We start from the raw sequence: 21116 nt of genomic DNA, 5'->3' as shown, positions 1-21116 counted from the left end.
TACATTCAAAAATATTTATAAAATAAATGAAAAATATATGCATGAATAAAATAAATACATTTAAGTTAAATAAATAAGGGAATTAATACAAAGATAAATAAATAAAGAAGCAAATTAAAACTGAAATATCAATTTATGTCACATTTTATCAATTAATTAATGGCTACACTTACTTTTAATATTATTTTTACTACATTTAATGAAATATGTATTTATTTATTCATTTATTATTAATTTTGGCAGGTTCTGTCCTCCATAAGCTACAGTTGATAGAGATGTCACAGTCTTAAGCAGAGGGCTGTGACACTAATCACATGTGTGTGTGTTTCTGTGACGTGTACACATATAAATATAAGAATGTTGTGTTATAATTCAAATAACTGTCAGTGGAGAGTTGTCTTACTGGAGGCACTGCACAGTGACTGTGTCTGAGGTCAGTGCAGATATGAACACTGTTGTAATGCAGCATGTACAACACTAGAGGTCAGTATTGTTCTGTCAGCAGTCATTGCCAAAAGTTCCATCACACTTGTTTATCATTGCTCTATAGCCTCAGCTGTATCAGATGGCTTGTTTTGTCCAGTAATAAGGCATCACCACTGTGATATTAGGTTAAAGGGAGAGTTTGAGTGTTTCTCAGTGGGGTTGTATGAGGTACATACTCATAGTCAGTGTATTATTTACAGTAGATGACAGTCGGCACGTTCCCCCCCAGTTTGGAGAAACAGACATGAGTACCAGCACGTGAGAAAAGCAATGTACTGCTGTGGACGGGGGCAGCAAGGGAGTTGCTGGTCTACCACTGCCTCGATCGGTTAGTTTGTCTGTGTTATTGTGTGACTTTGGTTAGTTCGGATTCACCAAAGTCACACAATAACACAAACTAACTAACCGACCAGCAGTAGACCAGCAACCCCTTTGTTCTACGAGGTCAAATTACTGTTTTTTACAATGGAGTTTGGTGGTTTTGGCAAGAGCATGAATACAACAGCTTCAGTTCCCCCTCAGAAAGGGCTGTCTGACAGTAAGGTAAAGAGGCGAAAATATTCTAAATATTGCATACACTTGAATAGATATTGATTTTTTTTAGGTGGGCCTTTCTTTTAGGTGTCTAAAATACTGTTTTGCTGCTGGACACATTAGTACATCGATTTTCTTCCACGCTGTAACTCCTGTCTGTTCCTCCAAGCTGGGGGGGGCTTGCCGACTGTCATCTACTGTAAATAATACACTGACTATGGTGGATAAGTACCTCATACAACCCCACTGAGAAACACTCCAACGATCCCTTTAATGTGTCACAGTGATTGTATTTTAGTGGATACATCACAACTAGGTCTGTCAATCGATTCAAATATTTAATCACTATTAATCGCATGATTGTCCATAGTTTTTTGCAATTAAGACATTTTTTATCTGTTCAAAATGTACCTTAAAGGCAGATTTGACAAGTATTTAATACTACTATTAATACTCAACATGGGAGTGGACAAATATACTGCTTTATGCAAATGTATGTATACATTTATGAATGTAAATCAATTAGCAACACAAATTAATGACAGATATTGTCCAGAAACCCTCACAGGTACTGCATTTAGCATAAAACAATATGCTCCAATCATAACATGGCAAACTGCAGCCCAACAGGCAACAACAGCTGTCAGTGTGTCAGTGTGCTGATTTGACTATGACTTGCCCCAAACTGCATGTGATTATCATAAAGTGGGCATGTCTGTAAAGGGGAGACTCGTGGGTACCCATAGAACCCATTTACATTCACTGATCTGGAGGTCAGAGGTCAAGGGACCTCTTTATGCTAAATGCAGTACCTGTGAGGGTTTCTGGACAATATCTGTTATTGTTTTGTGTTGGTCATTGATTTCCAATAATAAATATATACATACATTTACATAAAGCAGCATATTTGTCCACTCCCATGTTGATAAGAGGATTAAATACTTGACAAATCTCCCTTTAAGGGACATTTAGAACAGATAAAAAATGTGTCATTAATTTGCGATTAATCATGATTAACTATGGACAATCATGCGATTGATCCCGATTAAATATTTTCAATTGACAGCCCTATTTGTATTTTGTTTTAACATCCATTTCATAACATTACATTACATTCATTTGGCAGACACAGTTGTTGAAAACGACTTACTTATTGTAAGTTGCATGTTCTACTTCCATAGGGACGAGCGCGAGATGCCATAATAAATTCTGAGTCCATCCGTCTCAAACAAACAACTAATAGTGTACTTTGTGCCCTCATGCAGCCTTCCCTCTGATCATCATCAAGCACTTCCACAGAAGCTGGCCTCTGGACAAGGATGGACCAGAGACTGTTCCTGAGGCGGCCTCTGAATTTGAGGAGATCACTTCAGCAGAAAACCACACTGTATGTCACATGGAATTTATTCTAGATTAACTGGATATTATAGTGTTACACGGTTTACCGATACTAGAAAGGTATCATGATACCCTGCTGTTAAAAACAGTACAATACCGCGTTTTATTAGTACCGGTACTTTAAGAATGACAGTGTTTAAATAGGAGCTGTGAGTTGCATCAATGTGCGACCGCGGGGCCGTGTGTGTGTGTGTGTGTGTGTGTGTGTGTGTGTGTGTGTGTGTGTGTGTGTGTGTGTGTGTGTGAGAGCTGGGGTCTCTATCTGCACAACTCCCTTCAAAAAAATAAGGAAATAACAGCGCAGCTCTAATTACCGTTCATATCATTACCATCTTTTCTGAATCTGTCCAAACATCTCCTGCAAACACATAATCCAACAAAGTGCACGTGTTAAAGTATTATTTTACGTTGGCTTTGAACATGGCTTTACACATGGCTGTGTTGAATACTCGATTCTGATTGGTTAATCACGACGTTCTGCGGTCTGTAATTTCTCTATAGCAGACAGTTGCTATGTATAGCAGACCGTTGCTATGTATAACAGACCGTTGCTATATATAGCAGACCGTTGCTATGTACAGCAAGCTATGTATAGCAGACCGTTGCTATTTTGCTATATATAGCAGACCGTTGCTATGTATAACAGATCGTTTCTATGTATAGCAGACCGTTGCTATGTATGACAGACCGTTGCTATGTATAGCAGACAGATTATTGATTTCTTCAGTAAGTAGCCGTGTAATAAGTGGGATAATGTACAGTGGGTCATTGTTGTGAAAGAATCCCCTTCAGGGCTCCTCGTTGGGGTGCAGAATCGCCCTGTCAGGGATTCTTTCACAACAATGACCGGCTCGCTGTGCATCATTACGTAGTGTCTCTGTAACGTGAGATGGACGGAGAGGAAAATCAATCCGGTGAGAGTGACTCTTCTCTCTCCTCACACCACTTCAACACAACACAGCTCTTTCTACAGTTACTGTGGTGTCTTCCTGATTTTAGCATTTTTCATTTTTTTTAATAAAGACATTTAAAAAATAGTATTAAGGAATATTTAAAAAATAAACTTAAAGGGACTGTTTGTAAGAATCAGAAATGCTTGTTAACAGTGACACCTGTGGCCGTTAAGTCAACGAAAGTCAGCGTCGGCTTGTGCTCGCTCTACATAGACATGAACGAGCATCGCTCGAAACAGTGAGGCGACACACGTCAGCTAAAAGCACAATATCACTCTATATTTCAGCTGCTTGGCAGTAATGTTAGCTGACCAGACGAAGGTCTCTCCATGAATCAATGCTGATCCTAGTGTTGGCTTTTCCTGCCTCAGCCTCCCGACCGCGGCCGGAGGGAACAGGGGAGACACCGGCACCCGGCCGGAGACGATAACGTTTCTCTCTGCGGAGCCCCCGTCACTTCACAAGACACGGGAAACCTCTGTTGGTCTGGAGGAGCTGCAGCAGTTATTTATACACAAACATCCACTGAACATTCACTAGATATTCTCAGAGCTACTAACTCTTCTGCAGTGTGGAGTGTGCATGCATGCACGTGAGGTGGAGCGAGAACGCGCGCGGTGTTTGAGTGAAGGCAAGCAGGCAAAGGAGCAGAGTACAGCAGAGACTCCGGTCATGGAGACCAAAGCTACGGTCTCCCCCGCATACTATGACCGCGGCCAACACTATTTAACAGACAGGCTTCACTAGATATTACTTTGAGGTTTTGGTGCTTCCGTGTAGTTTGTGTTGGAGTTTGATGGTACGTGTCCACAGGGAGTCTGAACAGCGTAGCCACACACGAGCGCGCATATGCGAGCGCGCATGGGACACCGACCCGGTACATTTATACGTGTACGTACAAACAGTCCCTTTAACTTAAAATCAAGTTCCATGTTCTGTCATCTATTATTCCATTACTTTTCCTGATGATTTAGATTTTTTGCCGTGGTATCGCTTCAGTATCGGTATCCAGATATTTAGGTAGGGTATTGCATCAAAGTCTGAATTTTGGTATTGTGACAACACTACTGGACACACGCCACATATAGTGTACATGTACTTTTAGAACAGTGTCATCATTGACAATTGTGTGACTAGAGTAAAAGCAATGTATTCTGCATAATTCAATGGCATTGCATAGATATTTTTAATAACCCTGTGATTCCTGTTTTCTCAGATTTCTGACGTCGGTTCCAAGACATCAGCAGATACCCAGAATCCCTCAGAGGGAAGTGAGAAGAGCGAAGAGCACTCGGCTACAATAAAGATGGTCAACAACTCGTCCTCACCAAAGAAACGCTTGATGTTATCTGTTGCTGAGAAAGAGAAGCTGCTGAACTGGGACGTGCAGCTCACACCAGAGGAAGCTCCGATTAACACAAACACCATATACACACATCAACATAAGGACCAGGTGGAGTTATTTATTAAGGCAGCGATATTAATGGTTCTGGAGAACAATATGCCTGCACATTCATTTCTCTCTCTTTATCTCTCACTAGTCCTTCCAGTATAACACAGTGGTCCAAAGACAGCGATGTGAGCTAGATAAGAGGAGTTAATTCCACATTTTATCTGTCCTCTGATGTTTTATCAGGTAAAAGCAGAGACAGAAGCAGATAAGCTTCAGACAGACTCGGGCCAGAACGGGGAACCATCCCAGAGCCAAACCTCGGCCTCGGCCCTCTCAGCCTTCCAGCTTATAGCAAACGCCTTCAGGAGGACATTTAGTGTGACCAATCCCTCCAGCAGGTCCAACACTGCACTCACAATGTTTGTATAGAATACTTTGTTCATAGTTTATTTGAAGCAACACATTAAAGCTGCTATAGGCAAGATTTGTGTAAAGTTAGGGCTGTCAATTGATCAAAATATTTAATCGTGATTAATCGCATAATTGTCAATAGCTAATCATGATTAATCACAAATTAATCACACATTTTTTATCTGTTCTAAATGTACCTTAAAGGGAGATTTGTCAAGTATTTAATCCTCTTATCAACATGGGAGTGGACAAATATGCTGCTTTATGCAAATGTATGTATATATTTATTATTGGAAATGAGTTAACACAAAACAAGATATTGTCCAGAATTCCTCACAGGTACTGAATTTAGCATAAAACAATATGCAAGGGACCCCTTTGAAAATGGTCATGCTAGTTTTTCTTCGCCAAAAGTGATTTAACCTCCTTCATGACCAGCTAGTATGACATGGTTGGTACCGATGGATTCATCAGGTTTCCTAGTTTCATATGATACCAGTATCTTCACTCTAGCTTTAAAACTGAGCCGCTACAACCTCCAAAAGATCGATGGCGTTAAAGAAATTAGTGGCGTTAAAACAAATTTGCATTAACACGTTATTATCACGGTAACTGTGACAGCCCTAGTAAAAATCCAAACGTGTTATCAGTCTAAACTTCCTCTTTTGCTATTAATTTCGGAATTCAATTCAAATTGAATGTACACTATGATTTGTCTTTACCAGGAGGACCAAACGGGACGGGCCGCCCAAACAGAGGCCCGTGTCAGAAGGAGCATTGAGCTTTAGCTCCCTCCCCGGCACCGTGGGTCCAGAGCCGTTCAGAGATGAGAAGAAGGCCGGCAAAAGTGAAGCTCGATGGGCGTCTGTAGGGGCCAACCCGTGGGAGGCCGGGCGGGACCTGCCCTCTCTGCTGCAGCAGGTGTCCCTAAAGGGCCGCAGAGACTCTGGGGGGATGTTCTCTGACGACATGGCTTCGTTGCCCAGCAGGAGGGTCAACTTGTTCTCATCCCTGAGGCTGAGGAAGACGGAGGAGTCAGAGAGTGAGGGGCAGGACCAGGAGGTGCAAAAGGAAATCAGGACGATGCTCACCAACCTCAGAAACAAAGGTTAGTGCAGTGAACCTGGACCCTGTTTTCCCATGTTTATGTTTAAATGAGTTATTAAGTTATTATCAAATGAGTTAGTAATTAGAGTTACACCAAGGTCCATACAAACTATGGTCATTGAAATAGGGCTTAAAGGGAGGTGTAAGAGCCAAAACATGATGCTGGCATACAGAGTAATAAAACTTTCTTGGGTTCCGGCAGGGCCAACCGCCTAAGATTCTCAAATTAAAGAGAGAGGATGACGGAATCAGTTTAAGGGGGTTTATTGGCATCCAAACCATGGTTTATTCGCAGGGACGCATGGCCAGAGGGTTGGATGATGCAGCAGAGAGCTCTGCTGGTTCTGCTGTGGGCCTTATATAGTCTTTGAAGCAACACACCTGACTGCAGTTGGCAATCAGGGGGAGGGGAATGAATGGCCTCAGTGGATTGAGGCCACCTGTGTGTAATTGGCCAGCAGGCAGGGGAATGATTTTGGTGAGGTTATCCTGTCCATGGCAGAGGCTGCCATTTGACAATGAAAGAATTTATAACAGCCGCCCCCACAGGAGCCCAGCTTCTGTGACTGAGAACAGAATTCCTTTAAAGTTGTCAAGGTGGCAGTGAGGGCAACGGGATAAGCCGTGCGACTGGTCTGGTGTAGGTCCGGTCCTGAATCAAGATGTCCGCAGATCTGACCCGTCAGTCCGGACTGAGATGGGCCTTTTTTACTTTTCCAATGAGCCACTGGGCTCGGGGCAGTTGAGGATCCATAACAAGGACTACTGTGTCCTCCTCCAGGTTATCTGTCGCAGTTAGCCATTTGTTCCGTGGTTGCAAGGTAGGGAGGTAATCCCGAATGAACTGTGACCAGAACTGATCTGCCAGGATTTGACTCTGGCGCCATCGGCGCCGCCCCATGGACTCAGGAGCGTAGGTTACTTGGGGTAAGGTGGAGTCTCGCCGCCCCATGATCAGCATGTTTGGTGTAACTGGGTCCAGGTTAGCCACATCTGAGGAGGTGTATCCCAAAGGTTTTGAATTAAGGATTCCTTCCACCTCTATCAGCACAGTATTAAGTACGTCCTCAGACACTGGTTGGTGACCCACTGCAACTCGAAGTGCATTCTTCACTGATCGAATCTCTCTCTCCCAGATACCTCCAAAATGAGGAGAGCTTGGAGGATTGAACTTGAACGTGAGTTGATAGTCACTGAGTTTCTGTTGAAGTTCGGGTTCCATTGCATGAAATACTTCTTGAAGCTCCCTTTCAGCCCCACGGAAATTTGTGCCCCTGTCGGAATGTAGGTCCATAGGTTTACCTCGGCGGGATATAAACCTCCTGAGAGCAAGGAGGAATGCATCAGAGTCCAGAGAGTTGAGGAGGTCGAGATGTACTGCCTTGGTCGTCATGCACTTGAATATGACACCCCAGCGTTTTTCACTACGCCGTCCGATTTTGACCATGAAAGGCCCAAAGCAGTCTACTCCTGTAGAAAGGAATGGAGGGCTTAATAGCCTTAGACGGGCAGGTGGAAGATCGGCCATAAGGAGGACTTTAGGCTTCGCTCGCCATCGCTGGCAAGCGGGACAGGATGATTGATGACGTTTTACAGCCTGCCTCCCACGGAGAATCCAGTAGTGTCTACGGATTTCAGCAAAGACACGCTCGGGGCCAGAAAGGAGAAGACGGTCGTCAAAGTCCTTAACAAGCAGTTTAGTGACTGGTTGTGAAGGATCCAACACAACAGGGTGCACAGGAATCTCAAGAGACCCTTGAAAGTTCCATAGCCTTCCACCAACTCTTATGAGGCCTGTTAGCTTATCGAGTTCAGGGGCAAGAGCTCTGAGCTTGCTGTTCCGAGGAAGAGGTTTGCCAGTTTGCAAGGACTTCTGCTCCCTTGGAAAACTTTCCGCTTGACACTGTTTAAGCAATCTGATCTCAGCATCCCCATAGGTTGGTGCTGGTGAACTCTCAGAGGTCTGCTTGTTGAGGTTATCATAGCGGACTTGTACTAGGTCTTTCCATGAGTTCTGTGTGAGATTCAGTTGTTGCTGACTCCGAGTTTCAATGGTTGTCAGGCAGCAAAAAGTGAGACCTCTGAGTTCAGTGGGGTCTGGCTTGACTGTATGTTTAGGCCACATAGGCCAACTGTCATGTGGTTGCTTAAGGAAGGGAGGTCCATTCCTCCAGCGATTATGCTGGGATAGGTCAGAAAGAGTTTTTCCTCGGGTAATGTCATCTGCAGGGTTATTGGAAGAATCCACATAACGCCAGGAATGAAGGTCTGTGAGCTCTTGAATTTCTGCCACTTTTAAGCCCACAAACACCTTAAAGCGGCAGGATTCGGATTGCAGCCATTCCAAAACGGTGGTGGAATCTGTCCACAAGGTAGTGTGACGGAGAGTGATGCTAAGCTCTTTCTGAAGGAGTTTGGCTAGTTGAGCGCCAGCTAAAGCACCACACAACTCCAGACGTGGCATAGATAATTGCTTCTTAGGGGCAACTCTAGACCTAGCCATGACAAAGGTAGTGTGGCATTCCTCCTTATACTCATTGAGCAGATAGGCAACTGATCCATATGCTCGCTCAGAAGCATCGCAGAAGACATGCAGATCCTGAGTAATGACATCGGGTCTATCTGCTGGGGTATAGCATCGGGGGATGGTAATAGACTGAAGATTGGGTAACTCCTTCTCCCATGCTTCCCAGGCTGCGTGGAGGTCTGCAGGTAAGTTTGGGTCGTCAGAATCTCTTTTCTTTGACCAAAGCTGTTGGACGAGGATTTTGGCTCTGGTAAGGTAGGGTATAAGGAACCCTAAGGGATCATATTGTTGAGCAAGCACTTGATAGATCCTTCTCATGGTTACTGGGGACTGCTGCAGGGGCTTGTGCTGATAGCTCAAGACATCGGGGGAGCAGTTCCACTTCAGGCCCAGAGTGGACTCTACCGGTTCAACACGGTTCTGTGAGAGCCATAGTTCCAAGCTCTGTGACTGCACATCTGGGGGTAAATGAGCTACCACTGACGGGTGATTGCTAGCCCACTGACGCACTTGGAAGCCACCTATGGCCAGAAGTTCTCGTGTTTTGTCAACCAGGCATCTTGCTTCTGGGATACTGAGGCAGCTTGTCAGACAGTTGTCAACATAGAAATTATTCTCCACAGCCCATTTGATCTCCTCGTATCCCTCACAGTGATCTTGGACATGTTTCTGAACAGCGAAAGTTGCACAACAGGGGTTGCTTGTGGTGCCAAAGGGTAGCACTTGCCATTCATAAACATCAGGTTCCAGTTCCCTCTTCATGTTTCGCCAAAGGAATCTGAGCAAGGGCCGGTCTTTGGGTAGCAGTCGCACCTGGTGAAACATGCCCTTGATGTCACCACTTACTGCTACCGGGTATTGGCGAAAACGAAGGAGGACCCCAATAAGGGAAGGGCTCAGAGTTGGACCAGGAAGTAGCTGGTCATTCAGGCACATCCCCTGGAATCTGAATGAACAATTTAATACCAAGCGGGGCTTTATTATTGTGATGGACCAGATGATGGGGCAGATACCAAGATTCCGATGAGCTATTAATTTTTTCAAGAGGAACTTTCTTGACATAGCCAGCTTTCTCCAGCTTTAGTATCTCCTCATTGTAGACAGCTGTCTTCTCCTCATCTTTGAGGAGCCTCCTTTCTGTACTCCTTAGATTGGGCATGGTAGCAACCATTGGAGCCTTCAGTTTGGGAGCATCATGAATCCGGAGAAGTGGAGTGGCATAGCGCTCAATTCCATCGACAGTCACTCTTTTCGTTTGCGCCTCCAACATATTAATGGCCTGTTTGTCTTGTTGGGACCGAGTGACTTGTTTCTCACTGCGGAAGGGTAGTACATCCAGTTTCCATAGCTTTTCCACATGACTAAGCAAGGAATCAGATGGCATGATGGAGGCAGTGAACAGACATTGGTGTACAGGAGGACAACTTATAGGTAAACCCTCATTACCTTGGAGGGTCCAACCCAGCTGAGTGTGCACAGCAATGGGTCCTCCCTGAAGACCTCTTCTCACCGGCTCCATGGGTGAGATAAGATGAGAGTTGTCTGAGCCAATTAAGACAAGAGGTTGGACTCTCCTGAAAGGCTGAAGGGGGATATCTTTTAGATATGGGTATCGGCGTTTAAGAGACTGAACTGGGTATGTCTGATCAATAAGATCAATCTCCTTTGCAGTAAAAGCATGCCGAATGGGGTATCTGACCGTGGGTGCTGAGATGGGGGAGATCTCAAACTGCACGCTTTCGCCTTCAATGTTGGTGATGTCAGAACGAATGGTACGGAGGGTAAGTACCTCCTCCTTTCCCTTCAGTTGAAGCTGTTGGACAGCAGCAGGCAGGATCATGGATCGAACAGAGCCATCATCTAGTATGGCATATGTACTCAGTGAAATATTATCATTCCAGAGAAGTACTGGGACAACTTTAAGGAGCACACGGTTAGAGGAGTTGGAGTGAGAGAAGTACACTTTGCTGTGTGAGCGTGAGATTTCAGGGCGTGGCTCTTGTCTAGCCACAGGATGCAAGATCTGAAGATGGAGCTCACCACAGTCAGGACAAGGTTTCTTAAGTGTACAATCCATGGTTGAATGAGAGGTACGTCCGCACCTCCAGCATCTTTTATCCTTTTTTATCCACGATTGTAGTTCCTCTTTGGTTTTGGATTTCATTTGAGGACATTTGGTGAGGTAATGATCATGGCCTCGACAGAACAGGCAGTGGATGTTAGACCTTTGATATGTGGTAACAGAAGGATTAGTTTTCCATGGGGACTGCCGGAACTGGATCGGAGGAACATCCGGATTCGAGCCATGATAGACAACTGCCTGATTCCTATTCTTGGTGGTTTTGGGTTGCCTGTTGCTGGGCTGTTCCTGCTGATACCGTTGTACAAGTCGGTTTGAAAGCCTCTGTTGTTGGGCTTTGGATTGTAACCATCCAGCCAAGTCCCTTAGATTGTATGGGTTCAATGTGGCTACAGTGAGTTTGCCTTGTAAGTGCAAGAACTCGATGAAACTCTCTCTCAAATATCTTGGCAGCTTGCTCAGTAAACGGTCAACATGAGAGCAACAGTTCAGCTCATAACCAGTTGGGCCCTCTAGCGATACCAGCATACTCACTAGCAGGTGAACCTGAAGGGAGAAACTCTGAAACCCTTGTGAGTCACCAATCTTGACATCAGGTGCGGTGAGTATTGCGGCTATCTCACTCTGAGCCAACTGGTGGGGCTGACCATACTGCAGTTGGAGGGCCTGCACTGTAGCAGTATAAGGCTCTGGATGATGACGGCAAGACTGAGCAATCATCTGGGCTTCAGGCAATTTGAGATGCTCCAGGAGAACGTGGTATTTATATTTCTCGCTCAGCTGAACATAGGGGTTCAAAAGATTGTCCAGTGCCAGCTTCAGGTTGGCAAAGTCCTTCTCACTATCCTTAGTGAAATCTGGGATAGTAGGCCTTGGAACCCCATACAGTGATGGCTCATGTGGAAGCGGGTTAGCTGAAGTTGTGGCAGTTAGATGAGCCATTTCTGAGGGTGGTGGTAGCGATATCCGAGCTACCTGCTGTGATGAAAGTGGCTGTGACTGCACGCCAGCATAAGGAAGAAATTGTGGATGAGAGTGGGTAGGAACGATGCACTGATTTCCTGGGGCTCTTGGATGGAATGAATGAAAAGAATGGCTGGTGGCAGGCATGGCCTCACCTGCATGGGGGGCAGTAGAAGGTTGAGGTCTTTGCTGGTTGGATAAGGAAAGAGGCTGGGAGCAAACAGGGCCCAAAGAGGATAGAATGGGTTGTGAATGTACCACATGAATTGGTGAACGTATCACCTGATACTGTAATGGTAAACGCTGCTGTTGGGAAACACAAGTGGTAAGCTTAGGACACAATCCATGCTGTAAAGTGGGTTGTATGTTTAAGCCTTGAGTTGAAGCAAGTGGCTTATATGGGAATGCAGGTGGAACTACAGGCATCTTGACAGTACTGAGAGGGAGGTTATGGAGCCTGTAAGCAGTGAAGTTCTCCTCTGCTGAATCCATATGCCCAGTCAGTGTAAATTGCTGTATGTTTCTCTGTTGGACTTGAGGCCTAACCACAGCATCTGATGCCTGGTCAGGATTCAGATGAGGTGTGGATGTTCCCACTAGCTGTGCATGAGGCCTTATGTCGTCATATTGGACTTCAGCATTCACATTATGCTTTATGTTTGTTCCATGAAGAAAGATGGATTGATTAGAATCAGAATCATCAGAATCATTTTCAGGATTATTAGGGAGAAGAGGTACACCTTGGTACATAGGCTCATTTAGGACTTCTTTCAGGTGGTCCAAAAGAGCTCCCCCTGGTGGTTCAAAACCACCTACAGCCCCTCTCAGTTCATCATGAAGCTTCAGTGGTTCATGACTCAGTGTTGCTTGAATAAAGGCTGAAGACTGAAGAACAGGATTAGCACTGTGGGCATCTATTTGAGGAGGAGGTTTAGGCACTGCAGGGTAATTGACTGTTGAGAATGTTGGAAGGTGAGAATCATGGGAAGGTGCTTCCTCTTGTGTCTCAAGTTGTGGCTCATCTTGAGCCTGGGGTTGATTTGTGCTCTGCCCCAGCAATGTGCTAATGTGTTCCAACATTTCCCGTCGTTCCCGGCTGCGTTTCTCAAGCTCCTCCATTTTGCCTCGAATGAGTTCCATTTCATTGGTTTCCTCCATTTCACTTTCCTTCAGTGATTCCATCATGTTTGACAAAGACTCTTGATCCATGTTAAGTGTAGAGATGGATTTTCCTGACAGATCTTCAAACCCATAACGCTGTGGTTTCTTCCTCTGTCTCCTGGGATAAGTCTTGTGATGTGCTGATTCACTTCCATTCCTCTCATACTGTTCATTTTTATCTTCTTCCATTGTCTTTAACTTAGGTAGTCAGCGATCCGGCTCGAAGGACCATAATAAAACTTTCTTGGGTTCCGCCTAAGATTCTCAAATTAAAGAGAGAGGACGACGGAATCAGTTTAAGGGGGTTTATTGGCATCCAAACCATGGTTTATTCGCAGGGACGCATGGCCAGAGGGTTGGATGATGCAGCAGAGAGCTCTGCTGGTTCTGCTGTGGGCCTTATATAGTCTTTGAAGCAACACACCTGACTGCAGTTGGCAATCAGGGGGAGGGGAATGAATGGCCTCAGTGGATTGAGGCCACCTGTGTGTAATTGGCCAGCAGGCAGGGGAATGATTTTGGTGAGGATATCCTGTCCATGGCAGAGGCTGCCATTTGACAATGAAAGAATTTATAACACAGAGGTTGTAGTGTAATTCACTTTTAGGAACACTAGGTGGCGCTGTGTTAATTGACTGACCCAGCCACGGGTATATAGGTAAGGAGGTGTGTTGTTGGCGTCAGGGTTTAGCCCGGAAGGGCAAAGGGTTTTTTGACCGCAGAGACGCTGAAATGTTTGCCGTGTTGTTGTTGTTACTCGTTGCTATGGTAACCGGATTTGTTTCTTTAATACCATATTAGGAATAAATGAACTATTACTGTAAAACCAACGAGCGGCCTGAGGATCACCTTTGTACAGCACAACACGCAACAGAAGGTAACATCTACAGCGAAAAGCGCGTCAGTCCAGGGCTAATCACCTCAGTAGCTAAAGTAGTAGATTTTAGCTCCTACAGGAGGGTTGGGGTGTTTCTCAGTGGGGTTGTATGAGGTACTGATCCATAGTAGGTGTATTATTGACAGTAGATGACGATTGTAAATAAAAACAGGTATAGAAATAGAAAATTAGATACAAACTTGAAGTCCAAACTTAATAAATTGAACCAGAATGTTGGGGTGTGCCTTCATGATACTCAAATCACATTACAGAAAAGGCAGGGGAAATATATCTACTGTATATAAGACAGCAGTTCATCCCATGTTTCTGTGTCTAAGTGACTAACGGGGACAACACTCTTTTAAACTGGTCCAGTATTGAGGGAGAGCGCTGCAGACGGCTGTCACAAACAGGCTGCTATGTAATCACTCGGGGCAACTCTTCACCATCAATGTACGTCCACTAGAAGTGCTTGTTGTTGCCACTGACAGGCTCAGATTGTTATTATAAGTGTCTGACAGCATTATGGAAAGGACCCTACAGAGAAAAGTACATGAAACCTGCCTTGGCGGAGGTCTGCGCTCTCCGAGTGCATTTCTATTTGGGTCATGTGACTTGTTGCCAGAAGGCAGCGGTGGAAACGGGAGTGAGAGTTGGAGAGGAGTGTTGGTGTTGTCAGTTTGTTGTGTTGGACTACAGAAGGCAATGCTTAGTGTTTTCTAAAAGATTTTCAATGTCATGGCTGAATATTGAGATGATTTTGACAATGTGATGCGAAATTTCAAAGCGAGACTTCTCAGCCGATTAGACTGTTGTCAGGATATGAAATAGGCGTGGGCAGTCGCTATAAAGACCCATAGATGTGGGTCAATAGGGGCCTACTACCCCCACTAGTAGGTTTTAACATCTATTCCCATGGTAGATCACCAAAAGAACGCTTCGCGTCGGGGTGCAGCATCGCCCTGAAGGGGATTCTTTCACAACAATGACCCGCTAAGTGGACATTACCCCGCTTATTACACGGCTGCTTATTGAAGAAATCAATATTTTTACACGAAAACGGTCCTCCAGAGTCTGACATCAGAGCTGCACCCATAGCAACGGTCTATTATACATAGCAACGGTCTGTTATACATAGCAACGGTCTGCTTAACATAGCAACGGTCTGCTTAACATAGCAACGGTCTGCTATACAGAAATTACTGACCGTAGAACACCATGATTGACCAATCAGAATTGAATATTCAACAACGCTGTGTAATGCATTTTAATAAAATACAGTTGTACCGACAGGATACAGTAGAGCACAGAAGCCGTTTCCATGCTGCGAGGCAGACCAGTGCTCACGTCTTCCTGTTTATTCACATGAGGAGTTCAGAGACCCGCGGATCCTAGTGGGGTGTCAGTAGAGTAGGCGGTCCTTAATGTGGCCCAAGACACATTCACTACACACTGCTAGAAGAATGTGTCCATATGTGGCCCAGACCACCTCTGAATGGTCGGATCTCAATGCGTTCACACCTGTACGTAGAGCTGTCCACTTGTGATGGGATCACTAAGGACGCATGTTAATACCAGGTCTGAACAGGGCCTTGGGTCCATATTGAAAAATACTGCAGTTACCCTTTAACTCCTGCCTCTTTAACTCCTAGATGCTCAGCCATGTTCACTATGTTTATTTGAGCAGTTTTATAATGAATGGAGCAATGTACTGTATATGACCCCTCGTAACAAGCTGCATATGTCAGCATATGTCTGAGTTATGAGTTCAACCAAAGACTGATAGTGTCATAGTCACACCATGAAATATTACCCATTTAACAAGTTATACATGGAAACAGTTGTTTTGTACTTTTTTTGTTCAAACTTCAAATGTTTCAAAGTTACTTAATTACTAATTTCTCTTGTTTTAATCTAGCCTCCAGTCAACAGAATCTTCAAGAGTCTACCTCTAGTGAGGATGAAAATGAAAACCTGACATCCAATCAGGAGGTTTGTTTGTACCGACCATTTCTATGCACTGAAAGGCAGCACAATACAGGGAATTGTTACAGATACTGTATTTGCACATTTTCTGAAATGTTCTGTATACTTCCTGCCCCAGCTGTGTCCAGAGAGGCTGAGGAAGAAGCAGGAGAAGACGGTGGCCCAGCAGGCTAAAAGAGAACAGCTGAAGAGGCTTCACAGAGCTCAGGTACTCTTTCTCATCTTTAATGGAATAGTTCATAACGGAGAGCTGTCCACATTCTCAGCACGCTGCACCTCTGAAGCCTCTTTCACACATAGTTCCCGGTAGATTACTGGGATAACCTTTCAGGCACTGCTAGTGGTTTTCACTATTCACACATGCACTACATGCAGGAACATTTCCGTCTTGCCCCACCACCTTTTCACACATGCCATTGAAATGCCGGAATAGATAGGCAAGGGACAGTCCAGCAGATGACGGTAATGCAACAGTTATGGATGCCAACCGCCATAAAAGTCAACAGAAGAAGAAGATAGGGCAAGGCCGGATGAGCGTGTACGCCGACATAGATGTCTCTTATTATTTTCAGGAACATGGTGGGCGAGGAGCTGTTTTCGTCCGGTGCTCATGTTCTTGTAATATATTTAATATTCAACAAATTCGTGAGACAAGTCAAGTCACCTACGATAGCATCGGTGTAAATAGAGTGGTACAGGAACCAGTCCTAAAACACAGAGATGAATTAGCATTTTAGCACTTCCTATTCCCTCATCGCCGAATGTTAGCTTTTTACTTCTTGTGATTGCATTCACACTTCAAAAATCATAAAAGTGGTGTTCATTAGTGGATAACAAAATGTGTAAGTATTATAAACACACACACACACACACACACACACACACAGCACAGAGCTTTTTTTCTGCAATAATCAAAACCCAACAGAACAATCCCATTGGCTTTTTGTCGAGGGAACCCAGAGAGATTCTGACTTCTGGGTTGGCCTACAAAAATACGTCATCACTGCATTTCTTTCCAGATGTCCTGCTCACTCTAAATAATTCATTCATGGTAACTAGTGTCTGTGGCTTCAAAAACTGTTATTGTGTTCTCTGGATTATCCATCCTCCACTTTCTGGAGAGAGATATTGCAGCAGAAAATAAAATTCTTTCACCTACATGGGATATTGGTGGCGGCAGAAATCTGTAAACCTGGACAACTAATCATTTCCTCTGATCATGTGTGTGATATAATGTCCCATTTTCCATTGGCCAGGCCATCCAGAGACAACTGGAGGAGGTTGCAGAGAAACAGAGAGATCTGGAGGAGAGAGGAGTGGCTATTGAAAAGATCATAAGAGGAGAAACAGGTACTGAGCACTATTCCCACACACAGACCAGTGCCTTACAGAGGTCTCTTAGCCTGAACAAGACATTACAAAGCACAACTCTGAACCATAACACACAATACAGCTTAATGGAATTCCAGTGTGAAAGCCTCCTTCTTCTCTTTTAGTTGCTGTTTCAGAGCATTCAGAAAAGAAGCACTGCCTTGTAATACCACGAACAGTTAATGGCTGTGCTCTCAGTAGACAGTGAGACTCCATTGTTGCTTCATCTTTTTACAGTGCAGGCTTTGTTTGTGTTCTAGTGAATAGTGACATCTTGTCAGGTTGACGCAAAGCAGATGCCCTGTGTGTGTGTTTGTGTATGTGTGTGTATGTGTGTGTGTGTGTGCTTGAGGTTTGATTCTAGTATTTTTCTCTTTCTTTCTTTCCCTCCCAACCCTGCTACATTCATCCCTGTTGATCTCCCTCTTCTTCCTCCCTCTTTGCTTCCTCCCAGAATCCTCTCCGACAGATGACAGTGACGAGGCCCAGCTCTATCAGTCCTGGTTTAAACTTGTTCTGGAGAAGAACAGATTGGCGCGCTACGAGTCTGAACTCGTGATCTTGTAAGTGACTGCATCAGATCACACAAGGATTAAAGCTTCATTAGGCAGAATGTTTTTATCATCATTGGACAAAAATCCCATTATAACCTTTCAGCATATTGTAATTCAAGTGTTCTGAGAGAAAACTAGACTTCTGCTCCTCCTCATGGCTCTGTTTTCAGGCTTTAGAACATCTAGCCCGTGACGGGAGACTTTGACCAATCACAGGTAATTTCAGAGAGAGAGCTGTGCTCCGGCTGGTGGGCGGTGCTTGGTATTTCCTCAACAGATTTTCAACATGGCTGCCGCGTCACAAACTTTCTCATTTTACAGCTTAACAGTGCACTACAAGATGATTCTGAGAACATCTGAGGAGAGAAATAGTCATCACAGTAACAGAATATTGATTCATATTTGATCAGCGCTGCCTAGTTTGACCGTTTGATCAGTGTTAGTGAGTGATTGACAGCTGCTCAGAGACGGCAGACTCCAAATCAGCTCTGATTGGTTGTTTTCCTCCGATCTGTGAAATCTTGCAGATGCCGTTAGGAGCACCGGAGGACACAGAGGAACATGATTTTTTTCAGATTACATGTCTGATGCACTACTGTCAGGATGTAGTGACCGTTTTATAAAAACCAACCTGCCTACTGCAGCTTCAAAGACTTGTCAAGGAAAACATCAATTGTGTTAATATGGTTGAAATTCCTATTTCTCACCTATTTCTCACTGGATTTTCTCCTCTCTCTTTAGTGCTCAGGAGCTTGAACTTCAGGACACACAGAGCCGACTGCAGCAAGACCTACGACGCAGGATGACAATAGAAGGTGAGGGTTCAACAGACGCAAACACACAGTCTGATAGTCAGACATAACAATACATACATGTCTTTCTACCTTCCTCCAAATCTCTGTTCCACCTCACTCCAGATACAAAGAAGAGCGCCTCTGAGCTGCAGGAGGAGCAGGACATCCTATCAGAGATCATGAGGATGGTGGAAAAACGAGACATGTTGGTCGCGATACTGGAGGAGCAGAGGCTGAAGGAGAAGGCTGAGGACAGGGACCTGGAGAGCCTGGTGCTGTCCAAGGGCTACGACTTTCACTGGGCCCAGGTGGATGACAGCTGGGGGCTGGAGAAGCTGGAGTGAAGGTTGAGCACCTCAGTGGTAAAGAGCAGGATGGATAGTAAAGTACTGTAAGGCTCTACATAACACCATTTTAAAGAAACAGGGTGATATTTTACCACACTAATGTGTCTGGCTTATTATCATAGAGCCACAAGTAAGATAACAGTCAGCTAGCGGGTCATTGTTGTGAAAGAATCCCCTTCAGGGCGATGCTGCACCCTGATGCGAAGCAGAGGGGTCTTTCATCTGATTGACCAATCAGAATGGAGTATTCTACAATGCTGCGTAATAAATCTAGATAATGTGGCGAGGATGGAAATGTCATGAAAGCCGAGGTGTTTATTCAACTTAAAGAGGACAGCAAGGCTTCACCTAGTCTCACTTAGTTCTGGTATGCTGAGTTCAGAGACTGAGGAAGAATGGAGCTAATGACGTCCTTCACAGCCATGAGGACTAGTAACATCTCTGCTGTTAAGGGTATTTGACCCCTGTGCTCAGAAGGGCAATTTTTCATGGCCCAGGCTGACATGGACCTGATACTGGATGTACAATATGTTTGACCACTTCTAATGATGTCACTGACATTTTGGCACACCTCATAAACCAAACGGATTACCTAATGAACAACTGCTTTATGTGGCTGCTTGTGGGATTGTTGTGACAGATCTGTTATTAGTGTAACACTGTATAGCATCACTGGATAGCACATGTAACAACACTTTCCCTCAACTTTTAGTGTTTTGCACAGCGTGATTTGTTTTAAATTTGTGTCCTGAATCCAGAGCTGTTCTTTGTGTATTTCACTGTCAGTCACGTTGTAGCTATGTGTGTGAGTTTAAGCTTGTGTATTATTTTAATACTGTTATTTTTTCACTTTTTGCTGGAACACTGTCAAATAAAATTCATTTCTATTTTTTCCCAACACCACTGAACACTGCCACATATTTGTAGCCAGCAGGTTAAGATGCACCTCTGCCAGGTGGCTGAGAACTTCACCTCTTTACTCCATTGGGACACAAGCTGCCACATAAATCAGCTGAATCACAGGGCAGAGCACTGCATCTGCACAGGTTCAAACTTTCATGCATGTTGCACATCTGGCCACACCCCAGTCAGTGATGTCACAGCTGTTGTCTTCCATTAGCCGTCAAGGCAAACCACTTCCTGTAACATCACAGATCACTCTTTGTAATTAGGGCCCCTGAACGAAGTAGAGGAACCTATTGGTTGTTTTTTTAAGATCATTTTTTTTCTTCTTTCGATGTGTCGACATGACACGGGGCTGTTGTAACTTGACTGTACATAGTCCAATCTGCCCCAAATTTCACAAGCTGGATACTAGTCCAGGCCTAAAGACATATATGTGCCATTATGAGTGATAGTCATAGCGCCACCTACAGGAAACAGGAATTTGTTGTAAATTGACTATACATTGTCCAATCATCCCCAAACTTGACATGTTTTATATGAGTCTTTAGCGTCACACGCTCCACACAGTAAATACCCTCGAACTGATGCCTGCAGTGTCCAACTTTCATGGAAATGCACGGCAGCGGGTACCCCCGACGTACACAAAGGGGCGAGGGCCTGTTCAACGCTGCTTGCGGCTTTAATTCAGAATGGATTTACCTTGTGTCTATCTACTGTGATTGTTTTGTTTTGCTGGTTTTAACCTAGTGTATGGGCTGTGAGTCAAAATGAATTATGTGTTTACATGACTTTTAATCCCAGGACAAGGATCCACACTCCTCATTTGGTCCCTGGGCCTTAGATGTTGAATTTTTTTATATTGTGATAATCCGTGACAACATTAAATTCAGAATAAGTTATGTTTTCATGATAAAAAACTATGTTATGTATAATGTATACGTTTTGGTTTTATGCTGCTTTAAGCCTTTTAAATGGAGAAAAAAATCTTAAATAAAAATTTATTTTAAATTGTGAGTACTGTTATATACTGTACAGTATATACTGTATATATATATATTTCTATTGAGAGGTTGGGGTTATAATTATATCCTATTGTGACATAAGCACACACCATTAACATGTGTCTCGTAAGTTCATTATAAACTGTATCAGTCGGACAATGAATACAAATTGGGCTTTTTTTTAAACACTAAAAAAAGAGTTTTTTCAAAAATTCTATTTGAAAATGTGTATATACATCTACATACAGTTTATACACAGATACAAAT

At 44.1% G+C, this 21116-nt stretch overlaps 1 protein-coding gene across 6 annotated transcripts in view; it reads left to right on the top strand.

The window, feature by feature from the left end:
• mical2b (microtubule associated monooxygenase, calponin and LIM domain containing 2b) overlaps positions 1–20856 on the top strand; it is a 141612-nt gene extending 120756 nt beyond the window's left edge. For 5 of the 6 annotated variants that reach the window (XM_074634092.1, XM_074634096.1, XM_074634095.1 and 2 more), the window contains 10 exons: positions 2286–2407; positions 4588–4824; positions 5008–5183; positions 5901–6283; positions 15809–15882; positions 15995–16084; positions 17133–17226; positions 17702–17810; positions 18543–18616; positions 18719–20856. In XM_074634092.1, the coding sequence (XP_074490193.1) occupies positions 2286–2407; positions 4588–4824; positions 5008–5183; positions 5901–6283; positions 15809–15882; positions 15995–16084; positions 17133–17226; positions 17702–17810; positions 18543–18616; positions 18719–18939 (1580 nt within the window). In that variant the 3' untranslated portion in view covers positions 18940–20856. The remainder of the gene's footprint in view (positions 1–2285; positions 2408–4587; positions 4825–5007; positions 5184–5900; positions 6284–15808; positions 15883–15994; positions 16085–17132; positions 17227–17701; positions 17811–18542; positions 18617–18718) is intronic. The other variant, XM_074634094.1, reaches the window with a different exon arrangement.
• The last annotated feature ends 260 nt before the right edge of the window (positions 20857–21116 follow it).

This window comes from Sebastes fasciatus, chromosome 4 (assembly GCF_043250625.1).
Source record: "Sebastes fasciatus isolate fSebFas1 chromosome 4, fSebFas1.pri, whole genome shotgun sequence".
NCBI lineage: Eukaryota > Metazoa > Chordata > Actinopteri > Perciformes > Sebastidae > Sebastes > Sebastes fasciatus.
Note: the sequence above shows the minus strand (reverse complement) of the source record. Positions and strands in the feature narration are given on the sequence as shown.